This window comes from Malaya genurostris, chromosome 2, assembly GCF_030247185.1.
Source record: "Malaya genurostris strain Urasoe2022 chromosome 2, Malgen_1.1, whole genome shotgun sequence".
In the NCBI taxonomy this organism is placed as follows: domain Eukaryota; kingdom Metazoa; phylum Arthropoda; class Insecta; order Diptera; family Culicidae; genus Malaya; species Malaya genurostris.
Genome location: NC_080571.1, coordinates 279,312,034 through 279,333,963, shown reverse-complemented (window position 1 = coordinate 279,333,963; position 21,930 = coordinate 279,312,034). Strand labels below are relative to the sequence as shown.

The 21,930-nt window shown below is 37.3% G+C and overlaps 1 protein-coding gene across 6 annotated transcripts in view; it reads right to left on the bottom strand.

The window, feature by feature from the left end:
* Positions 1–21,930, bottom strand: part of LOC131430255 (tyrosine-protein kinase Btk29A) — a 212,276-nt gene that overhangs the window by 61,164 nt on the left and 129,182 nt on the right. The window contains exon 1 of one of the 6 annotated variants that reach the window (XM_058595066.1): positions 5,251–6,279. The exons of the other annotated variants lie outside the window; for them this stretch is intronic. Coding sequence (XP_058451049.1) covers positions 5,251–5,278 — 28 coding nt within the window. The 5' untranslated portion in view covers positions 5,279–6,279. Of the gene's footprint in view, positions 1–5,250; positions 6,280–21,930 lie in introns of those variants that run through there. 6 annotated transcript variants of the gene reach the window in all.

Sequence of the window (21,930 nt, the reverse complement as noted above, 5' to 3'; positions counted from 1 at the left end):
CGACAGAAGCCAGGGTTGCATCGATGACTACGATGCGACCCAGAAAAATTGAGCCAGTACATTTGAACTCAACCGTACAGTCATATCCTACTAAATCACCATCAGATTGAACCCCTTGATCTTGGATAAATCAAACGTTAGATCTAATGGAACCTGAATTCGTGTGCTGGTAGTAGTTTCGTGAATGAAGATCGTGTTTTTTCACTACCAATGCAACCAGAGTTGCATCGAAGCATCGCAACGTCGCCAACTGCAGCCAACTGCAAAAAAAGCTGGCAGGCCTAAACAAAAGGTTAGTTCGTGATTTCGATTTCCATTCTTGGCTTAGTTTGGTTGTGTACCAACTCGTCTAAATAGAATCGCTATGTCGCACGAGGTGGCAGACAGGGAAGGAACGTGGCCGGAACGTGGCGGAACTTGATTTCACTACAATCTCTGCTGCCATCAAATCATGCAGCAGGTTGCAACTGGTCGGCCAGAAGATCTGCGGTCACCGTCTTGTCTTGGCAATGATGTAGTAACCGGAGAGCATTGGGGTAATTGGAAACTTCTTATTATTTTTTTTAATGACAGACTGCAACAAACTGGAGGGGGGTCTTGCCATTGTTTACAGGCGCACGGACGCGCAACGGACAGTTCTTCCATTGGACTCATATTGAGCTGCAAATTCAGTGGCCCGCGGCAAGAGATAGACAGAGAAAGAGAGAGAGAGCACACAACAAAACAACAAGCGGCCGAACTCGAAACTAATGGGAGACAAGTTGACATTTGACAACCGACAAAGTCGCGATCGGTCGCCTTTCGTACGCTAGGTTGTGGGAAAATTATGCTTTTCAAGTTGAGCGCCACTGATGGGGTGGGGGCACAGAAACATTGCTGGTGGCGCGGAGTTCTTGTGTTGAAACATGGTAAACGTCATAATTTTTTTTTCGACATCGAAATTTAGGTAGTTGGTAAAGCAATTAATCAGAGCAGAGCCAGATAATTTGTGGCTGTTTGAATATAAGTATAGTAAGAAAAAAACGTAAGTTAACCTTTTGACTCACAAAATGTTATGTCATCCTCTGGTTATCAACCTTATACATAAAAACGGAACACTGATAAACTACATACGCCGGACACATTGAGAATTGAAAATTATACTGTTCAATTAACCAACGATGTACAAATTGGTACAATGACTTGAACTTTTAATAAATATAGCTCTTTTTTTCAAATCGATAAGAAAACATTAAATAGCAAGAAATTTGAAACTGCGGTAAGATACTACAATTTATCATCACATCTAAAAAAAATCTTGTTAAAACAACTTGAATTAGGTAAGTTTGAGGGGTAAAGAGCTTTTACCCCCTAATTTATGCTAGGTGCACATAACCAATTTCACTTGATTTTACGTTTCGTCTTAGACTCATCAGTGCGTAGCAGTTTATGTTGAACTGCTACCTCCGACCTGACGGTTCAACATAAACCGCTAGGCAGACGTAAAGTTAATGCTATTTGCAAAACACTTCTTTGATATTACACCTAAGTGTAATATCAAAACCGACGTCCCGAACGAAACAAGTTTCGGCTTACTAGCCGTACAGATTTTGGTAAGTTTGAGGGGTAAAGAGCTTTTACCCCCTAATTTATGCTAGGTGCACATAACCAATTTCACTTGATTTTACGTTTCGTCTTAGAATCATCGGAATTGCATAAGAACGCAGGTTCGAGTCCTACCTCTAAGCGTACCTTTTTCAAAAAAATCTTTTTTTCTGTGAGTTTCCCATTCATTTGGCTTCTTCAATATTTGTTTCCACTCAGTCATTGCAATTCCATTCGTTGATGTGTAAAGAGATCAATTATCATTTGAGTGCAACAAAATACGTTTACCACACATTCTTTAAAATTAGGTTCGATCTTCTCATGAAGATTCGTAAAGTTGCATCTTTCAATTTAAATTTTAGAAGCTCTTATTGGTAATTAGACTAACTCATCTATTATCCCATTGTACTGTTAAGCACTAATGAAAGAATTGAAACGGCTTTCATCGAAAAAATAGGTTTTATACTACAAATGACTCGATCAGCTGACCTTCCTAACTAATTGTAATTTAAATATTTTCATGCGTTATGTGTATAGATAGTTTCGTGCGAGTGTATGTATCTGCGTATTTGACTGTGTTAGATTGCATAGATTGTCATAAAATACCATCTAAATATAAATATTTACACATAATGCACTTATCACGCGATCCAAATACTAGATGTTTTATGAAAAAATTGAGTTGATTGAAATATATTCAAATAATAGGCTCTGAAAAACAAATATTCTGGAGCTAATATGATCTTACAATCCATTTGTCAAATGTTCGATTCCTGGATTTTCGTGTCTACTGGATCGTAGTCAATAGGATCGTAGCACTAGTCATGCAATCGTCTTACACATTGGAAGTCACCTGCAAAGCAAATCGAAACCGACAAGTCCAGTTTGCCTTTTAAAAATTCTCGAAACATGTTAACAACAAAGATTTGAATAAATCTACCTATCGATAGTAGGTGCATTTTATAAACAAGTATCAATATCCAAAGTCAGCCAAAATTTGTCCAAAAAGTTATCAATTTCAACTGTAATAACGAATCCATTTGAGAGTATCGATGAAAGGTCTGATGTTTTCTGAGAATTTTTTTCGTCTAAATTTACATTAATTTCCTTCACTAGCTATAACAATACGTGCATCATACTTTATAAACCACTCGAACATACCCTGCCAGCTTAGAGCGAAATCAATCTTCGAACGAACTTGACCTTTCCCTCACCTACTTGTATGTAGATTCGATGCGGACTCACATAAAAGTGTCGCAAAACATGTTGATTTGAAGCAGATTTATTTATGATTATGAATTTTTCAACCCTGTCTAAAATTATTTGAAATTTTCACCTGGAATTTCTGTTTAAGATGAAAAAGAAACATATATGTTAGCACACTGAGAGCCCCAATCGTAGTCAGTTAATTGATGGATGGTGCACAAACAAAACAATGCGCATTGCACCCGCATTTCAAACACATCTTCAATCAAGTTATTTTGTAATCATATACACATTAAACAGGATTAGAACATTACGTTTAATATACGAAATGAACCTACTGGGAACCGTTTCGTCAGATGAATGATTTTGTTGAAAAGGTTTTTTTCGATAAGAGCTGATTAGTCGAATTTATAATTTTGTTAAACATATTTTACAAAGCATACATTTTTTTAAATTTAAAAATGTATTTCGTGCTTCAAAAAAAAAACGTAAAGAGATTATAGTTTAAACCAACTGTTTCGAAAAGTGCTGGAATTCCACCGTTCAGAAACCAGAAAATGGAATTTTTTAAGCCATAAGAAATTTAATACGTAATTCGAGTTGATTGAAAATGCAAACAATTCATCAAATTATTTATAACCCAAGTAGTTATAACACTTTACTTGTATGATGAGCAGCAAGTTTCTTATTAGATATGTTTCGCAATTGGAGTAGATTTGAGGTCGATTTACAATTTTTTTTACGGTTTTTCACCCTTTTCAGTGATGGTATAAATATTACCAGAGCACCATGCTACTCATGTGAAACAAAATACTAAGACATTGCCAATAAAAAATTGTTCGATCGCAGACCTGCACACGGTATGAATAAAATCAGCACTGACGCAAATTGAAAGAAACTTTACTTTTTGAAACACTGTGTCATTACACGTTTACAGTCAACAAAACGGGACTAACGAGATTCACGAAAAAAACATATCACTCTCGGCATTGTAAACTTTGCAAATGTGTCCCATAGTAGAGTAAGACGTTTTCACATCGAAATTATGTGCTGTTTTTTCAATTTTTTATTCAATACAATTTTACGCTGATGGTGATATTCGAACACATTGTAGATTCTAGTGATCTTGTCCAAAGAGGTCTGCCTAGCAGTTCAAGTCTAACTACCATGGTGTCTTAGTATTTCGATTGGAATTGCTATGGAATATGGAATCACGCATTGAAGACGTTAAAATTAAGGGGAAATCAGGAAAAACGCCTGTCTCAGTCTTATAATACAAATGAATATTGTTTACTATCGGACTTTTCGATCTTTGGCGTTAACTTTTTTCAAGGAAAACTTGAAAATTTATTGTGTTATCTTGACAAAAACATAAAGCGTTGAACAAATGATACAATGTGAAACTTACTACACTCTATCGTTTATAGTCAAAATGTCGATGTCTGACGCTACTATTGACTGCATAGCAAATATTTTGTTTGCACTGTACGTAATTCATGCAAACAAAATATTTGTTTTGCAGTCAATAGTAAGAGTGTTTTAAATACTTTTTGATTCATAATTTATGTAAATGATCAATTGTTTTCGTAGTATCTTAAAGTATGTTCTAAAATAGCGTCAGACATCGACATTTTGACTGGACTTTGGTAAGTTTCACATTGTATCATTTGTTCAACGCTTTATGTTTTTGTCAATGTAATACAATAAATTTTCCAGTTTCCTTGAAAAAGGCCTACAAGGCCGAAACGTCGGATAGTAAGCAACATTCGTTTGTATTATAAGACTGAGACAACCGTTTTTCCTGATTTCCCACAAATATAAACCCAGACGGAATCAAGCATAACGTTAAAATTAAGGATGAAGTTCTATACAAAGAGTGACCAGAAGTTCTTCTTCAGAGAATGGTAGTGTTTCACTGATATCAAAAGGCATTCGATTGAACGATTTTTATGAAATAGAATTTTCTGTTACAAAATTTAAGAAATCATAAGAGAGTTAAAATGTGCATATTCTTGTAATTCGTCATATAAAAATATAATTACTTAGTTGCATTAATTATTTCTTCACTGGAAAAAATGAACAAAGGAATGGTTCAGGAGAACTAGTTCTTTGTATAAAACTGTTGAGTTTAAGCGATTGTTTCGAATGAACTATTCTGCCCATCTCTAGTGGAGATGGTTGGGTGTATATAACAAATACAGTTTCAGATTTTTACGGATCTTTAGTTCGCCAACTGAAAACAGTTGATGTACTACAATTCCAATATAATTTGGTTAACAATTCTTACGAGTTATTATCGCTTGTTATTTCCTAACAAAAAAGGTTAACAATAATACTCTGACCCAAATCGTCTACAAATATTTGTTTTTTTTGTTTTTCAGATCTTACTGCCATTCTGAATTGATTTCATCCACAGCACTTGGCGATATCGCTTGAAGGTTGAAAGAAACTTATAATTACCGATTCTTAAACCAGACAGTAGCATCATTGCACCCGGGGATGGATCCCAGATGATGACTCCTCGACAGCCCGAACTCCGTTGCTCGTCGGTCGAAAATTCAAGGATTGATTGATGCTCTATTGTTATCAATTCAGCACGGTTGAAAACAATTTTTTCAAACACACAGGTACATAACCATCGATGGCAACGCCACAGCAACGTTGTACGGAACCGAACTGAAACTCGCAGAAATTACTTTACAAGGAAGTAATAAGCCTTTCCGAGCACATTTCTTTCCTCGTACACACCACTTGAGTTTCACTTCATTTATCACAATCGCTGGAAGGTGGTAACAGTTTGGCTTCGATGGTACACGGTGCACATAAAACTGATTAGATTTCCACTGTACTTATCGGTTGATGGTCAATTATATCTTCTGTTGGCAAAACTTGAACGAGTCAATCAGCAGAAAACAGCAAGTCACAAGATTCACCACCATTAAATTCTTCGACCGGATGGACATGGAAACTAGGTTTCGTTGTTTTTGCACTCTTTCTCTAAATTATGGCGATTTTCTCTGATTGAGGAAATAAACAATTGAGCCTGACGCGGGCTAGAACTTGATGCGTTGAACTATTAGCGACACTAAACACATACACACACCCCGAAACCCGAACCGGGCCCGTCCACAATTACGCCTTAATAAACCCGAGGGGTCAAATGTTTCCTCTCGCAAAAATGGTGTACCATTACCGTTCTGTTGGCCGACGAAGAACACTTTGGAAAACCGCGCAATACTGGCTGGGACCTGGTCCCATCGTTCCAGTCGATGAGGTCGCTCGACTGAGACTACTTTCGCTTTTGCAGCACTGGGCACGGAGTCCGCGGCGGCTCACCCACTTCCCACCTGCCAATCGTTGTACTACAGTGCAACAGTAGTAGTTGGTGGGCCACAAGGAAAATCGGTTTTATTTCTCGAAATAAAAAAAAATACTCGAGGCAAATTGTAGGCTACTACTTAGGCACAACCTGCGATGTGGAGCGTCCGCACGATGCGGAACGTTGTTCGTCAATGTAAATATGGGTTTCTTCTTCTCCGTTTTTCATACTGCTTCTCAACTATTAATTCTCTTTAGCGAAACAGGAGTGAAGTTGGCGGTGTTGAGCATCGTTCGATTAGCGAAATGCTCATGTTGCAATTATCAACAAATAAATACACTGAAAACTGTCTGGATTCTACCGGTAAATTGTTGGGTAACAATCCAACCGGGATCCCCGGGAGATTTCAACCCTGAAGAAACACTTTTCTAGCGCAAATCAAACTCCGCCGCTTGGCTCTCTATCCGCAAAATGAACGGCCCGAGCTCTTCGCGGGCCCCCATTCAAGTCGAACGGTGAGTAAGAGCGGTCGGTGGAGTGTTCGTCAGTTAACCACACAAACGGCAAACTCTTGTTCGAGCAGCACTAGCTGCCAGGCACTCTTCAATCGCAGTGTCAGTTCGGTTCGGTTTGGTCTAGCCACGGCAGATAGCGATGGACGTCAGCGACCATCTCACGGCAGAGAGCTGCAGATCACGCGAAAAGCCTCTATTTTTCCCCCATTGTACCAATGGGCACCCGCTTGAAAGGTTCCCCGAGGCAGAGGAACTGTGCCGCCAGAGAGCATGAATGGACTCTTTAGGCAACAATCGGATGCTTTGAATCGGAAAGAATCCGCCTCTTGATGTGCTGGCCAGGGGATGTGAATGGCAAACTCACCATCGTTGGCCGTATAGCTTTTCCTCCATTCGGACATTCGAAGTCGTCATCTGATAGCGGAAACAGTACAAACTCGGATGGAATGGAATAGTGCTTTCGTAAATGCACAGCGCCAAAAGCAATCGAAACAATGAGGTTTCTGAAATTGATCACTGCCCAATAATCTGACCAATAGTGAATTAATTTCAATTTCAGATTTCGGATAGAATATACGAATGTGTGATCAACATTATTTCCCGCAACAGATAGAATAAATTGTGGAGTCAATATTTATTCATTTTTAAAAATTTATTAAGACTTGGCAATCATATCGGCCTTATTAGCCGGCACAGTCTTTAGTGAAGCAGTAGGAGATCAACGTCAAATTTATTTTATAGTAGATAGAGATCCATTTGGAGTGGTATTGCGAGATGGAGAGATGGATAATACGATCGCCTTCTACGCAGCCAAGCCTATGTTCATTTCCCAATCCGTCACTTGGAGTAGCAGGATTGTTGTTGTAATTATCATTATTATGTCGTTTATCGCAAGGTGTATCATAGTGAACAGATTTCTGGCAATATTGACATGTATCTTAGTTCCACGTTTCGTCTTCGACTCATCAGTGCATCAGCCGATGCACTGATGAGTCGAAGATGCAAACCCACGGATCAACGTAATCCGCTGAGCAGACGTAAAATTAATGCTTTTGTAAAACACTTTTCAACGCCGAAGCATCTATCCTGACATGCCGACAGAACGAAACAAATTTGACGGCATTACGTTGATCCATGGGTTTGCATCAACAGTTCAACATAACCTGCTGATGCACTGATGAGTCGAAGACGAAACGTAGAACTAAGAAACAAGTCAATCCCTAAATGGTTGACATGTAGCCAGTTGATAGTCATAGGTGACAAATGATTTACATTGAAAACCTGATCAAATACTACATAAGAAGGTATAATCTTTTCCAATTGCATGCGTTGCCTTTTTTAGGGTAAAATTATTCCACACATTCTTTTCGATGGAAAGAATTTCTTTGTACTGCGACATGGTTCTTCGAAAAAACTCATCGCTTTGAGAGGAAGACAGATCTGTGCGTGTAGCACTTCTATGGCAGTACACTTCATTTAACATGTACATGTATTTTTAGTTGACAGGTTCTACTTAGCGCACAGTGTTACTTGTGAGAGCAGATTCATTTGCTTCGAAGTGCTTCTATAATTGAATGTTTACAACATTATTTGTTTTGTTCAGTTGTAGCAAAGACACTTGTTTTATCGAGAAGCATTTGTCGCCCCTGCTTGCAGTCATCAGTGATTGTAATTACTCGCCTCATTGTCTTTCATACGCAAAATCTGCTCTGATTATGCACAATGCTATATTGTCTTTTGTTTCTGTAGTCTCGGCCGTAGGCAGTGAAGTGTGCCAATTGTGTCGAAGCATTTTGCTACAAAAACACTGCACTAAGTATAGAATTAGGTGTTGGATACTTGAGCTAAAAGTAAGGTCTGGTTTTCTAATCTAAAAACAAACTTCGGTCATATCAGAATAAAATTAATTTAGGTAGAAATTGAACACCAAAGGTTAGACTAAAGGGTGATTTTTTATTGGTATCGTTTTGGCAACACGTTTTCTAACAGATCAAGCGTGATATGAGCATGAACTTAGCGAGGCACCTCTCGCCGATGATAACATAAACAGGTGAATATTTTGTTGCTAATTTGTTGCTAATTAGTTACGGTAATTTGAATTTGTTGCTCAATTTTTTATTATTTTTTCGAGTACTTCGCTAAGTTCATATGAAGTTAGCGAAGCCTTCCTTCCAAATATGCTTCAAAATAAATCGACGCCTAGTAAATAATTTGTTGCTAATTAGTTACGGTAATTTTGAATTTGTTGCTCAATTTTTTTTTAATTTTCTTGAGTACTTCGCTAAGTTCATATGAAGTTAGCGAAGCCTCCTTTCGAAATATGCTTCAAAACAAATCGAAGCCTAGTAAATTTAAAAAAAAATTGAGCAACAAATTCAAAGTTACCGTAACTAATTAGCAACAAATTATTCACCTATTTGCGTTATCATCGGTGAGGGGTGCCTCGCTAAGTTCATGCTCATAAGCGTGATTCGTGTCTTGTGTCATTGTCGAACTTGTTCAGTTTGGTTTTTAATTCAATCATGAATCTTCGTTTGGTCTACAATTCAATCATGAATGGGCGCTGGCAAAGTTGTAGGAAGATCTACTTATTTATTGAAAAATTGTGTTCTGCGACGAAGCTCATTTCTGGTTGAATGGATAAGTCAACAAGCAAAATTGCCTCATCTGGAGTGAAGACCAGCCAGAAGCATTGCAAGAGTTATCAATGCATCCTAAAAAATATCATTGTTTGGTATGGATTTTGGGCCGGTGGCATTATCGGGTGGTACTTGTTCCTGCTACCGTGTGGTAATTAACGATTTTTTTCCCAAATGGAAGAATTAGACATGCCTGACATGTGGTTTCAACAAGACGGTGCTACATCCCACACGGCACGCGAAACAATGACCAAGATGAGAGCCGCCTTCGGTGAACAGGTTATCTCACGTTTTGGGCCCGTCAATTAGCCACGTAAAACGTGTGATTTAACACCTTTGGACTATTCTTTGCGGGGTCATGTTAAGGCTCATGTCTACAAGGATAAACCAGCAACGATTGACGCAATGGAAGCCAACATTGAAGCATTTATTCGTGAAATACCGCTCAAAATGTTGGTGAGAGTGTACCAAAAGTGGACCTTGCGCATGGGCCATCTAAAGCGGAGCCACGGCCAACGTTTGCATGAAACCTTCTTCAAACATTAAATTATATTGATCGTTCTATCAATTCCAATAAAGATTTCATCAATTTTCTCAAATTTGTTGTTTTTTTTTTAAATCAAATCCTATACCTCTTAAAAAATCATCCTTTAGCAGCGAAATGTCATGATAAGCGGTAATGACAAATAAGACTAATGGTGAGGAATCGCCTATTTAAGTACAAAATTAACGATCGAGTTAATACGAAAATCGGATAAGTTTGTAAAACCTATCTAAGTATGTTTCACTGCACGAGCAGAAAAGATATTGAATGCAAAAACCAGACTCGAATTTTGAAATTAAAAAGACGTTAGCATTTTTTTATTGCATGAACGTGTTCTTATCCGATTCTTAGATTCGAAGTAAGCTTCTTTGTTACAGGTACACTAAACTATGCTGCTTCAGTCGGCCAAAAAACTTTGATACAAAAACCGGATACAAGCTTTTGTTACTCGCATTGAATTATTTCTTTTCGCAAGCTATCCGCACCTAAAGAAAGTGAAGTAACATTTATTTCGCTACAGCAAATGTAGAAGGTAACAAGAATGAACGCCTCCAAAAACGTCAGTTGGTGGGATTTAGCTTCATGTCACTTTTCTTATAGCTCGCTTGAATGATATGAGGCTAATTCGGGGCATTTTGTTCCCAATAGTGAAAAACGGTAGTCTGACCTACGCCTAATCGAAATCTATTGAATTTTGATGAAGTAAGAACTCAGAGATATCATGGAATAAGTAAAGAATACACATAAAATGTTCAAGAAAAGAATTAAGGGGATACTGGGACAAAATGGTGAATTGTCGAAATCAATAGTCTGCATTATCTCTCGATCTATATCCATTACAAACATAAAATTTCTATTGAAGGTGGCTTTTGGTACCAAGAACAGTTGACGAATGTTGTGAATTTTTCCCTTGAAAATTTAAGGGTATATAAAAAAAGGGTATTTTAATAATGGTATCACACAAATTTATTTGATGTCAATTTTTTTACCTGTGACCACATTTTGATTACAGATTTCAATAACAGTAAGTTCTCAAGTTAATTCAAGGATACTAAACGAAAATATAATAGAATTATACTCGCGAATTTGCCATATTTGTCAGAAAGTGACATGGGAAAAAAGGGAAAAAAATTAGTGTGACAAATTGGTACACTAACATTTATTTTAGCCTGTGATGTTTATTTTTGTGAATATGATGGAAGCTATCGGGGAGATAATAGAAATAATAATGAATGAAGAAATAAAAGATTTTATCCATTCAACTCAAACTCAAAACAATTCCGTCAATATAAACAAAAAAAGATTCCATGGACAATTACAATTAATTTCATTTTCATCTTTTCCTTTTTCCATAACTATTTGAGCTCAAAAAAGGTTTTGGAGAGCAGCAGATTTGATTTTCCATTATGCCCCATCCATTTACCATTTTACTCCATGATGGAGCAAAAAAAAGGTTACAACAAGACTATTTCGAGTCGTAATCACTAAATACTACTAGCAATCACAGAGAAGAAATTATCCTACAAAACAAATACAATTATATGTATGTGTGTGACAATTTTTGCCCCAGTTTTCCTTACATGCTCTCACGAAATACGTTATTATAGTAAATAAACTGTATTGTAATAATTTGATTTTGGCCTTTACTGAAAAAGGAAGTTAGTTAGTATTCATAATTGTCGTTACCTCATTCCTCTTTAATCTATACGCTTGCTTAAATATTCGTGGATTGATGAGTATATAAAAAGTTGGATGACAGTAGGATGGCGTCAAGTCTGGACTAAATAAAAAGTGAGTAGAGTATCATATCGCCTATTATCAAAATAGTTTTACGCGAAGCCGAAACGTGTGGCCTAGCATTGTCGTGATAAAAATTTACAGACTCCAGGTAGCGTACAAAAAATTTATTAGGTTTTATTAGAAAAAATAAGCTTCTTATCGACAGAAAAATCAAAGTTTCCTTTTTTTAACCGCTGTATCCCGGCAATGGTCTCATTCAACGAAATTTTGATTAATTCTCTTGGCCTTTCTCATAAATAAAGGCTACGCAATTACCGTGAAAACCAAGTACCATTCGAATATATATGCACTTCCTTTTCTCCTAAATGACAAAACCGATTTTCACAAACTTAGGCTCAAATGAAAGGCTCTATCTTTCCAAAGATTTTGTTTTTAATTTCATATGAATCTGACTTTCGGTTCCAGAATTACAGTGTACGAAGTAAAGAAACTGAACATTCAATAGTTCGCTTAAATATAAGGAAATGTTAAGTTGAATCAGTTTCTCAAAAATAGTAAATAAATTCTTCTAATTCAACCCCAACCTTCAACCTTCGAATTCAAATGAAATTGCTCTATAAAATCTTACAATTTATTGAGCTAAGCCCATTTTATTGAATCCACAATTCTCGCTATAATAAACATTTCTCAAAGCTGTTATTTGTAAACTAAGGACACGAATACTCGAGATCATTTTTTGGATCAGTCTATCGCAAAACTACTTAAACTTTCATGACAATTTTTTGGATTCATTTTTTTGTTGCCCAGCAGTAGGACAGATTTCAAAGCCACCCAAAGCATTGTGTAGCCACATAAGCGTCTCGTTTTAGTCAGTTGATCAAATAAAGTTGTTAGTTATTATCATATAAGTAGGGCATAACGGGTACCTTGAGTTGTACCAACGGAATATAAATGCATACTATTTACAGCGATTGACCTGTACCCGTCATTGCCAAGACAAATCATCGGACATTTTTCGATAAAACGAACCGACCCCGACCCAACATCCCGATATGAAAATCAAAGCTTCAACTTTTGACAACTTAAATAATATGTATCATTATGTCCTCCCAACCCAGTTCTCCGAAAATATCTCGAATGCAAGCTGTCATTATGGCAAAACGATGAAGTGAAGAAAACTGGAACTCATACCGCAATTCAAATGCCAAAAAACACAGCCGCAACTAAGCGAAACCGGCCAACGTGCGAAGGAGATGACCTAAGCAAAGCAACGACAACAACAACAACAATGAAAATCGTAGTACGGAGTAGGGATGGTACTCGGAAGGTAAAGTATCGATACCTAGGGTATCGGGATACCAAAATTTTGGGTATCGATACAAGGTATCAAAAGGCAATAAAGTATCGATACCTGTAAGTATCAATTGATACTTGAGCAGCAGCAGGTTTTCCATAAATTTGTTGTGAAACTAGTATACGAATATTTCTTGCCATATAGATTGCACTTCGCCTTTGGTGACTTTTGGTCCATGTCAAAGAATTTCACATTTCACTTTTTTTCTCAAAAAAAATCATATCATAACCTTTATGTCCATACACGGATACTACACTAAAAGCCAATTCTTATTGAACATTTAGGAGTTTCGTTGGTTTGTGCAAAAGCACATATTCTTTTTCTTCGGCTCGTCAGTGCTAATTTTGTGGTTTAAATTGAACTACTATTACTATTACCACGGGACCAGGGACGGACGGAACGGAAGCACCAGGCTCGCGCATGTATTGGTATGACGGGGACTAGCTGTCGTTGAAAATCGTGCTCGACAACCTCGCGTCGTCCCACAAGTGCACTGAGAGAGAGTGCAATGAGTGTGAAATATTGAAATGTTTGAATCTTCTGAGAGTATGGCCTTTATGTGCCTGTTTTGTTGATGGGTTTCGCTAATTTCACTTTCTTTCAGTGCACTTGTGGGACGAAGCGAGATTGTCGAGAACAAATTTCAACAACGGCTAGTCCACGTCATACCAATCCATGCACGAGCCTGGCGCTTCGTCATATCCGAAGAAAAAAAAGTTCAATTGGGGACGGGTATAGCGGGATGGGTTAGTCGATGCCTTTCACGCAGCCTACCTGAACATTCGATTCCCAATCCTGAACATAATCTTAGAAAGTTTTTCTGGCCCGAAGTGGCGAATGACCTTAAGGTTAAAGCCTCTGTCATTGAAACAAAAAAAAATCCGTCGTAATGGGAATTGACTTTAATCCGTTGCGATACTGTAAGTATCGAGACCAAAAGTATCGATACTAACAGTATCGCTCTGATGCTATATCGATACCAAAAATACCCGATTTTTGAAAATAAGTATCGATACCTCAAAGTATCGACTCGGTATCGGACATCCCTAGTACGGAGCCCCCCGAAGAAGAAAAAAAAACGCATGCACGAATGTTACCTCTCTAATTTGATCGAAAACCCAGGCGGAATAATAGTGGAGGAGCAATTTTAGTTAACCTGTACTCACTCTCACCTCGAACTGTCCGCCGCACGGGATGGGAAGGCGGCAGGTTACATAGCGTGTTGACCTGGTTGTCATTGGTGAAGCTTCCCCCGCTGCGGTAGGAAAGATTTGAAGTTTTCGTCATTTGTTCGAATAATACAGGAAATAAAAATAAGTAAAACCATAAAATAATGTAAATTAAGCGGTCCAAATAATTGGATAATCTGCGTCTTTTACCATGTTTGAGTAATAATAGAAAACACATCAGTTTGATCTAGGCACCGTAAAGAGTGCAGCAAAAAAAACCTTCACCACAGCATTGATCATCGAGCAATTATTATTCCACTGTTCTGTTTTCCAAAATCGAAGTGAATTCAAAAAATAAAAATTACATCAGCTATATATTAGCGAAGGCTATCCTATCCGCACGGCACCCTTAAATGGACTAAGTATCCAATTTCGAGACAAAAATAGAACATGTTTGCGACATATATTGATAGGTGAACTAGCGCCATTCAATTGCTACCCAACAAACATTGGCCACTGACCATTGGAGACTAGGTGCTTACCAAATAAGCTACATATAATCATTACTCGCAAATGGTTCGCAACTTGCAAGATTGTTTAGCTGTACGTAGAAATTCGTTCCCTGACAGAGTGTTGTATTTTAACCCCGAAAACCACGGTTCGTTGAATGGTTTAAAATAAAAAAAACATGTGCAAAATTATGGCCATTTGCCCGACAGAAATAGCCAGGGCGCCAGAAACGTTTGTGAATAATTGGCAAACTCTACAAACAAACAAAATACTGGTGATTTTTTATCTCCTCTATCCGAGCACTAACGAAAGATGAAGAATGCGAAAACAATACTCATAATGAAAGGTTAAGAAACTCTTCTTTACGTAGAGTTCAACTTATATTGACACGGTTTTCGGTGAATCTTAAGCTAATGAGTGATGTATGGATTTCAGGAAGATTCCGATCGCATTATGACCTTATTGTATTTTATAGCAATCGTGAAGCTGTAACTAGAGTATAGGCAAAAGTCAGATTGATATTAACATTAACATAAACAGTATTTTCTTTATGCCAAATGCAGTGCGGTAAAATTTCCTTTCCGAATGACATTATTTTGATGTAAATGAAATTTCTGGCCTTTCACTGTCAGTGTACTTCAAATCATTCAATTGGTTTTTGTGGTCATAATCAAATGAGATCCACTGGGTTCATAGTCAATTGAATACCTAGTCATTTGAAGTTTCGCTTGCTCCGTTTCAAGAGCGAATGAACCCACCTGATTTTCCAATAGTGAACAAGTTCGAATTAATAGGCATGAGCATAGATTCGATGACAGAAAATTATTCCGACCGTTACAATAAACAAAAGGTGACGGTTTCCATTTGAGTTCACAGTTTTCGCCAACTAGTGTGGATGAATAATTTTCCAATTCTTGGTATGCATTGAGATGTATTCCAAAGTATTAGAAATGAAGATCATTTGATAGGCGCTCTCTCAGGCAATTGAAATAGATGTTTGTTATTCCAAGGGAGATTGTTTTGTTGACGTCGGTTTAACTGAGTTTCAATTGACGGTGCAACGGATGAAAAACTGAGTGTTGTCCATTCAGTATGTCAGTGAGCGGTATATGTATTGAGTATGAAGTATAGTACAGTCAACTGATCGGCTCTGTATAGTCGATTTGAATTGAATGAAAATAAATGAAATTTTACGGCACTGGCCAAATGTCTTGGAAATGCATAAAACGTCCGAGATCTTGTATAATCGCAGAAACAAAAATTTGACAAAAATCGACTTTAGGACTCTGGGACCGCGCAAATGCAGAAATCCGTATAGAAAAAACCGGAAAACTGAAGAACTTTTTTTATGTCCTATGTCTTAGAAATGTATGAAATGTACAGATCGAAAATTTTCTAAGTGTCAGAGAGACTTAAAAAACCGTTTCATGCATTTCTAAGACAAAACAAGAAAACCGGATAACTTCGAAAAATTTGCGTAAAAAACCGCAAAATATTTCTAAGCTTTAATTAGATACACTGAAGTCTCTTTTTACCGCACAAAAAAAACTTCGGAAATCCGAGTGAAAAAAAAACCGCGTAACTTAGGAAATCCGCGTAATAAAAACCGCGTAACTTCAGAAATCCGTGTAAAAATGTCGCATAAAAAACGCGTAAAAAGTCCTCTGTGCATACGTTTAGATTCCATTTTTGTGTCAGCAAACCGTTTTAGTTTTAAGCTTCAATTAAGTACCAACGCTTTGTATAAATTCGAATAATAAGTCATGTCTTTATGCGAAGACATGTTACATGATTTCATGATTTTTAATCATGACACCGGCAATGGATTATTCGCCGTGTAAATTTTCCCATGAATAAGATTGTATTTTTATACAAACCCTTTAATTATGCTTTCGGGCTATATTGAACTGTAAACTTTCTTGCTCCAAATATGTGCTTGAAAAAAGAAGAGAATTTATAAAATATGTTCTTCTGTATAGAAATGTTCTAGCTGTAACTTTTTAGTTATAATAAGATACTAATCGAACCTAGAAAAAATCGTGTAAATTTACGTCTGCTGAAAACGACCTATTCGAGCATAAAATATGGCTCATTTCATCAGTTGATCTAACTTAACTGTTTATGTCTTCCCAGCTGCTAATTCAGAAAGTCAGAATTCGTAAAATCGTGCAGAAACACTAACTAAACAAATTAACATTGACAAAATTCAACTGTTTCAAAAATTTATATAAAATGACTACGGAAAAAATTTTCCGTAGTTTTTTTACAAGTTTTAGTTTATTCTATTATCTGCGACCTGTGAAAATTATTAGATTTCATTACTTGTTTCACGTTTCGTCTTTGACTCATCAGTGCGTCAAAGACGAAACGTAAAACAAGTATGAAAATAGTTTGTGTACCGACCATAAATTTGGGGGTGAAAAAGTAAGCTTTTTTTCCTTTTCAAATTACCATGATTTTGTTGAAAAAGTGATGAAAAATTTCATTTCACAATAACTTTGAAAAAAATCCTTTGTTTCTTGTGGAAATTATTTTAAAAATGAATTAGAACCAAATTATCAATACTTGAACACTACTTGAAATAAAAATAGTCATTTTTCCCAAACGATTTTACGAAATCTGATCCAATTGTTCCAATATTTGTTTGCTTATTTCTCAGAGATGAATCAGCCACCAGTCTCTTTAATAAAGAAAACTAAACTAAACTTTTTTCAACTGAACAAAATACACATTTCTGTCATGTACAGTTTTAGTCACTATCCAAATTTGATTGAAGATGCTAATGGACTAATAATTCGAAGACGAAACGTACATGAAATGAATCATTTTCTCTAAAGTATATAAATGGACTAGTTTCAAGAGGTACATCTCACGACCCTTCTGGACGTTATGATCGACTTTGTGTTCAACAAAAAATTATATAGCTTTGCTTGAATAGTAAATTTTCATTTGCAAAACTTTGATTCCACATTACTAGCAACTCGGCGTTTATTATTATTTGTTCGTTTCGGGTATAGATTATGTTTATTTTATTGATTTTACGTTCGGTCTTCGACTCATCAGTGCATTGATAGTAGATGTCGACCTGTCAATGCCACCTCGCGTCGATTATTCTTCAATATAATCTCCATCTAGAGCGATACACTTGACCCATCGGTTCTCCAACATTTTGAAACCCTTCGAAAAATAAGATTTGTCAAGGCCTTCCAAATTCCATTTCTGCAATGACCTCAACATTTGACGAAAATTGCTTTCCCTGAAGAAACCTTTTCAAGTTTGGAAACAGATAATAGTCACTGGGGGCCAGGTCTGGAGAATACGGGGGATAGTTGATGATGATGGTCCTGCCTCATACCCCTACAAAGGTGTGAGCTGTACGATTTATCTAAATGATAATAAATATTGCATCACATATTTTAACCAGTTAACTAAATATATAACGATCTGGTTAATTCAGTAGGTATAGATTCTCCTTCTGAAGTACAACTGAGAACAAGAAAACATTCAAATATTTCCGGTTTACTATCCAGGGTTATTCAAGAAAATTTCCTACCCGGGAAGATCCCTGAACAAATCAGGAATCGAACCCGATATCTTTGTCAATATCAGACAGTAATTCACCTGGCCCTTCCCGCCGGACCAGTTCATCGCTACAAACATCAGCTACGATGGAGTAACGAGACTGCGGATGAGCAGAGCCAAGCCCAATTCCATCAACAACTTTCGATCCAGATTAGTTGCTGAAATATAATCAATAAATCATTACACAAATCTTACAAAGTCAAGACGGTGGTGGACCAATTCGTACCGCAATTCATTCATTTTCACCGTTGTTTTTATGCATTAATGCACTGGTGCGTTTTTTTATAGCTTGATGAAAACTAGAACTCATCTGACACGATCAGCTGTTATTCAAGCACTAGTGGGGATAGTTTGTCATGAAATTTGCTATTGAGCCATCTAGTTCTCAACAAAAATACACAGTGTTCCAAACTATTCACGTCTTCTCTGTAAGAGGCTTTTTATTCCATGTAGCACGCACGTCTCAAAAGAAATCAAGTTTACGACTTTATGGCCATGCATATAGTAGTCATTTAGGGGATTTTGATAACTCAAGGGTACCGGTTTATGCACATAACTATTTCGATTTGTCCCATGTTTCGTCTTCGTAACTTCATATCTGCTTTCGCGAGGTGGCATTAGTAGTTCAATATAAACTACGCACCGAACGTTCACAAAGCTTATGTTCGGAACTGCATATCGAAATACGGAAAGTTCTCAACCATTGGAAGGAAGAAGAAAAGAAAAGAGTTTGTTCCTCTAAACGTACCTTAATCGTAGTCGATGAAAAAGAACACCAGTAAAACGACGGTACGTACAAATCGACTGATCAATCTTAGCAAGATAACGGCTAAGAAGATTTCTACAAGTGAAATCGCATCTCGAACTGTGTCAAACACACTGATGAAGACTGTCTCAAAAAGTATGACCGCACCTAGTTTTCAGTGGGAATATACCAAAGTCAAGATAATTTTTATTGGATATACTGTCAGTATTAGACTAGCAAAACAGATCAGTATTCATAACATTTGGTATCTAGCGGTTGTAGCCAAAACTGCGCTTCTTCTTGTTAACGTTGATTTCGCGTTGTTTTCTGGCTAGAAGACAGAAAGAACCTTGCGGCTTCGAATCATGGGTATAGGACGAGTATAACGGTTAGTCAGAATGCCTTTCATACAACCCACCTGAGTTCAATTCCCAACCCGAACATATGGTCAGATAGTTTTTCTGGTCCGAAGAAGCGAATGACCTAGAATTGCTGAATAATACCGCAGCTACAAATAGCTTGTCTGACCATAGCTTTCTTGATAATTTTTCGACTTGAATCAATGGACCGGACTGGCTCAATAATATAATAATATTAAAAAAAGACGAATTTTACGTGAGATTCGTCGTCCATGGTTATACAGTTCGAATTCCCAGTAAGCATCGCATCGTACAACTTTCGAAATCTGGGCATGATCGATGCTTCTTCATTCGCACTGTGGTTTGCGGATTGCCTACCTTTGTTTCTTATAGGTTTAAGGATTCAAAGCTTCATAACCACGAAGAACGTTTGACTTCTAAGCAGTGGCGTCTCGTGACAAAATTTACGGGTTGTGCACCGCTTATGTGGTATGAAATCATATATAACAGTTCGTTGTAAGTGAAATCTAAAGATTGAGGAATGGATATTCGCTTTTGTTTTTCAGCACAATGAAATAATATACTTTTGGATTGGAAGTTTTTATTGAACTTATTCCGTATCATCCATGCAATAGAAGAATTCGGCGATCTGTATAGCGAGTAAACTTTACTAATAAAATCAAGTAAATTTTACCAATAAAACCGCTTCGACGTTGCAACTGAGACAGCAATTTGTTTTCAACTGTCATAAGCATAAGCCACTGAAACCTCTACTGAAGGTGTGCATACAAGTACTCACAAAGCCAAACGTGACAAAGAAAACAACAAATCTTAGAGCTGAGTTGAGTAATTCCTTCTTTTCTTGAACCAGCTCAGTAACTCTTGAACTATTTGAAATTTCAAGTTGGATGTATATGACACGCAATTTCGGTGCACAAGACAAAGTGCTCGAGTGCAGAATGCCACGTTTTGGCTACGGCGATAAAAGGACATCGTTTTGCTATCATTGACCAGCTAAGGCAAGTAGTTTAGGGTGAATTTGTGCATATTATGCTGTGGAGTCGTTTATTATTTAACATTCGGTAAACAAAATCTAAAATTCTACAAAATAATTGATAAACAAACTATATAATACAACTTGGCTGATTGTGCAGTGCACAAGGTACACTTGAAAACGAGAAGCCACTGCTTCTAAGTACAAACTTTTTGGCCATACCCCGAATTGAAACCTCGAACGAGGGTTAGCAGGACCTTTTCTTCGACCCGTTTTCGGTTTATTCCTACGTTATTTTCACTGAACTTCCAGCGTTATTTGCACTGAACTTCCATATCGCTCTTCACTTGGCTTTCGCACTCTTTCCTATCTATCTGTGACAATTTGGGATCTGGGTGCACAATTTGTGCACAATATTCTTACAATGTTCTGCTGGAAGTCCTCGCATTTTAAAACAAAATGAAGGAATAAATAAACGGCAACACAAGTGTTGAGAGAAAAGCGGTCCAAATTGACAGATTTTTGGGGCAGTCTTTAAATAAAAATCATAAAAGAATTATCAATGTTAAGCAGTTCTAGGAGGATTGCGGATTTTCATTGTCTTTACGTGACTGTCTAAGCTACTAATAGAACAGAAATGTGAATTTCCTTGGAAACTAGAGCTTTATCAGTAATGACCAACTCAAAAATAGGTAAGGCTCCATTTCCAAATACTAATAGAGCTAAACATGTAGGTAAGTGGCAAAAAGTGTGAGACTAATGACGCTCCTCGTGACATCTCGCGACATGTTAATGAGCTGTCACTTTTTCGTCGTTTTCAATTTCTTCAAATTGTCTTTCGTTCCACTTCTTAGCCCTAATGCAGTAAATTTTTTTTCCAATCACTAGTCACGCTAGCTCACAGCACCGGTTGTCTAATTGACAACTCCAGCATGTGATAGAGTAACTGGTGAATAATAATAATTTCACCGCTCAACTTTGGTGCAGGGTTAAACGTATAATTGAAAAAAGAGGGTGTGACTATAAACACACCTTACATGCCTGATTGCATCGCAGTGGGGGCCGGCCAACATGCAATCATCTCAGTTTGCATTGTTGAATATTTAAACACATCCACACGTTTGGAGAACGTCATCGTCATTTGCAGTGCATACGATTATGATTACAGGAAGTATAAATGTTTACGTGGTTCGCACCAGTAAGTCTGTACGGTCTTCCACGAGTGGATTTAGGTTCGGGTGAAGCACCTCTAGGATCGAAGGGATAATCGCTATATGGCTATAAGCAGAAAGATCAACGAAGGTTAATAACAAAACGAACTCATGTTGCGCATAATGATTAGAAAAATTCTCCCGCATCAAAAGCAAGCACCAACCAGAAGAATCAATTACTTCTGCACTAAAACTTAAACCGGATGAACGTCATTCAACCATCAATCATTCCTGTATCGTGCTTGGTCAGCATTTCGAGGGGGATAAGAGACTGACAACTTCAACACCGACGATCCAATTCAATGGTCATGCACGGATAGATGATCGACCAACAGATAACGACACCTTCCATTCAGAATTCGTTGGAAGGAAGGGGCTCTTCAATATCCCGAAATCATTCTCGGTTGCTTCACGGCATAATCCTCTTTGCTTCGGTTAGTAGATCCAACACCGATCGAT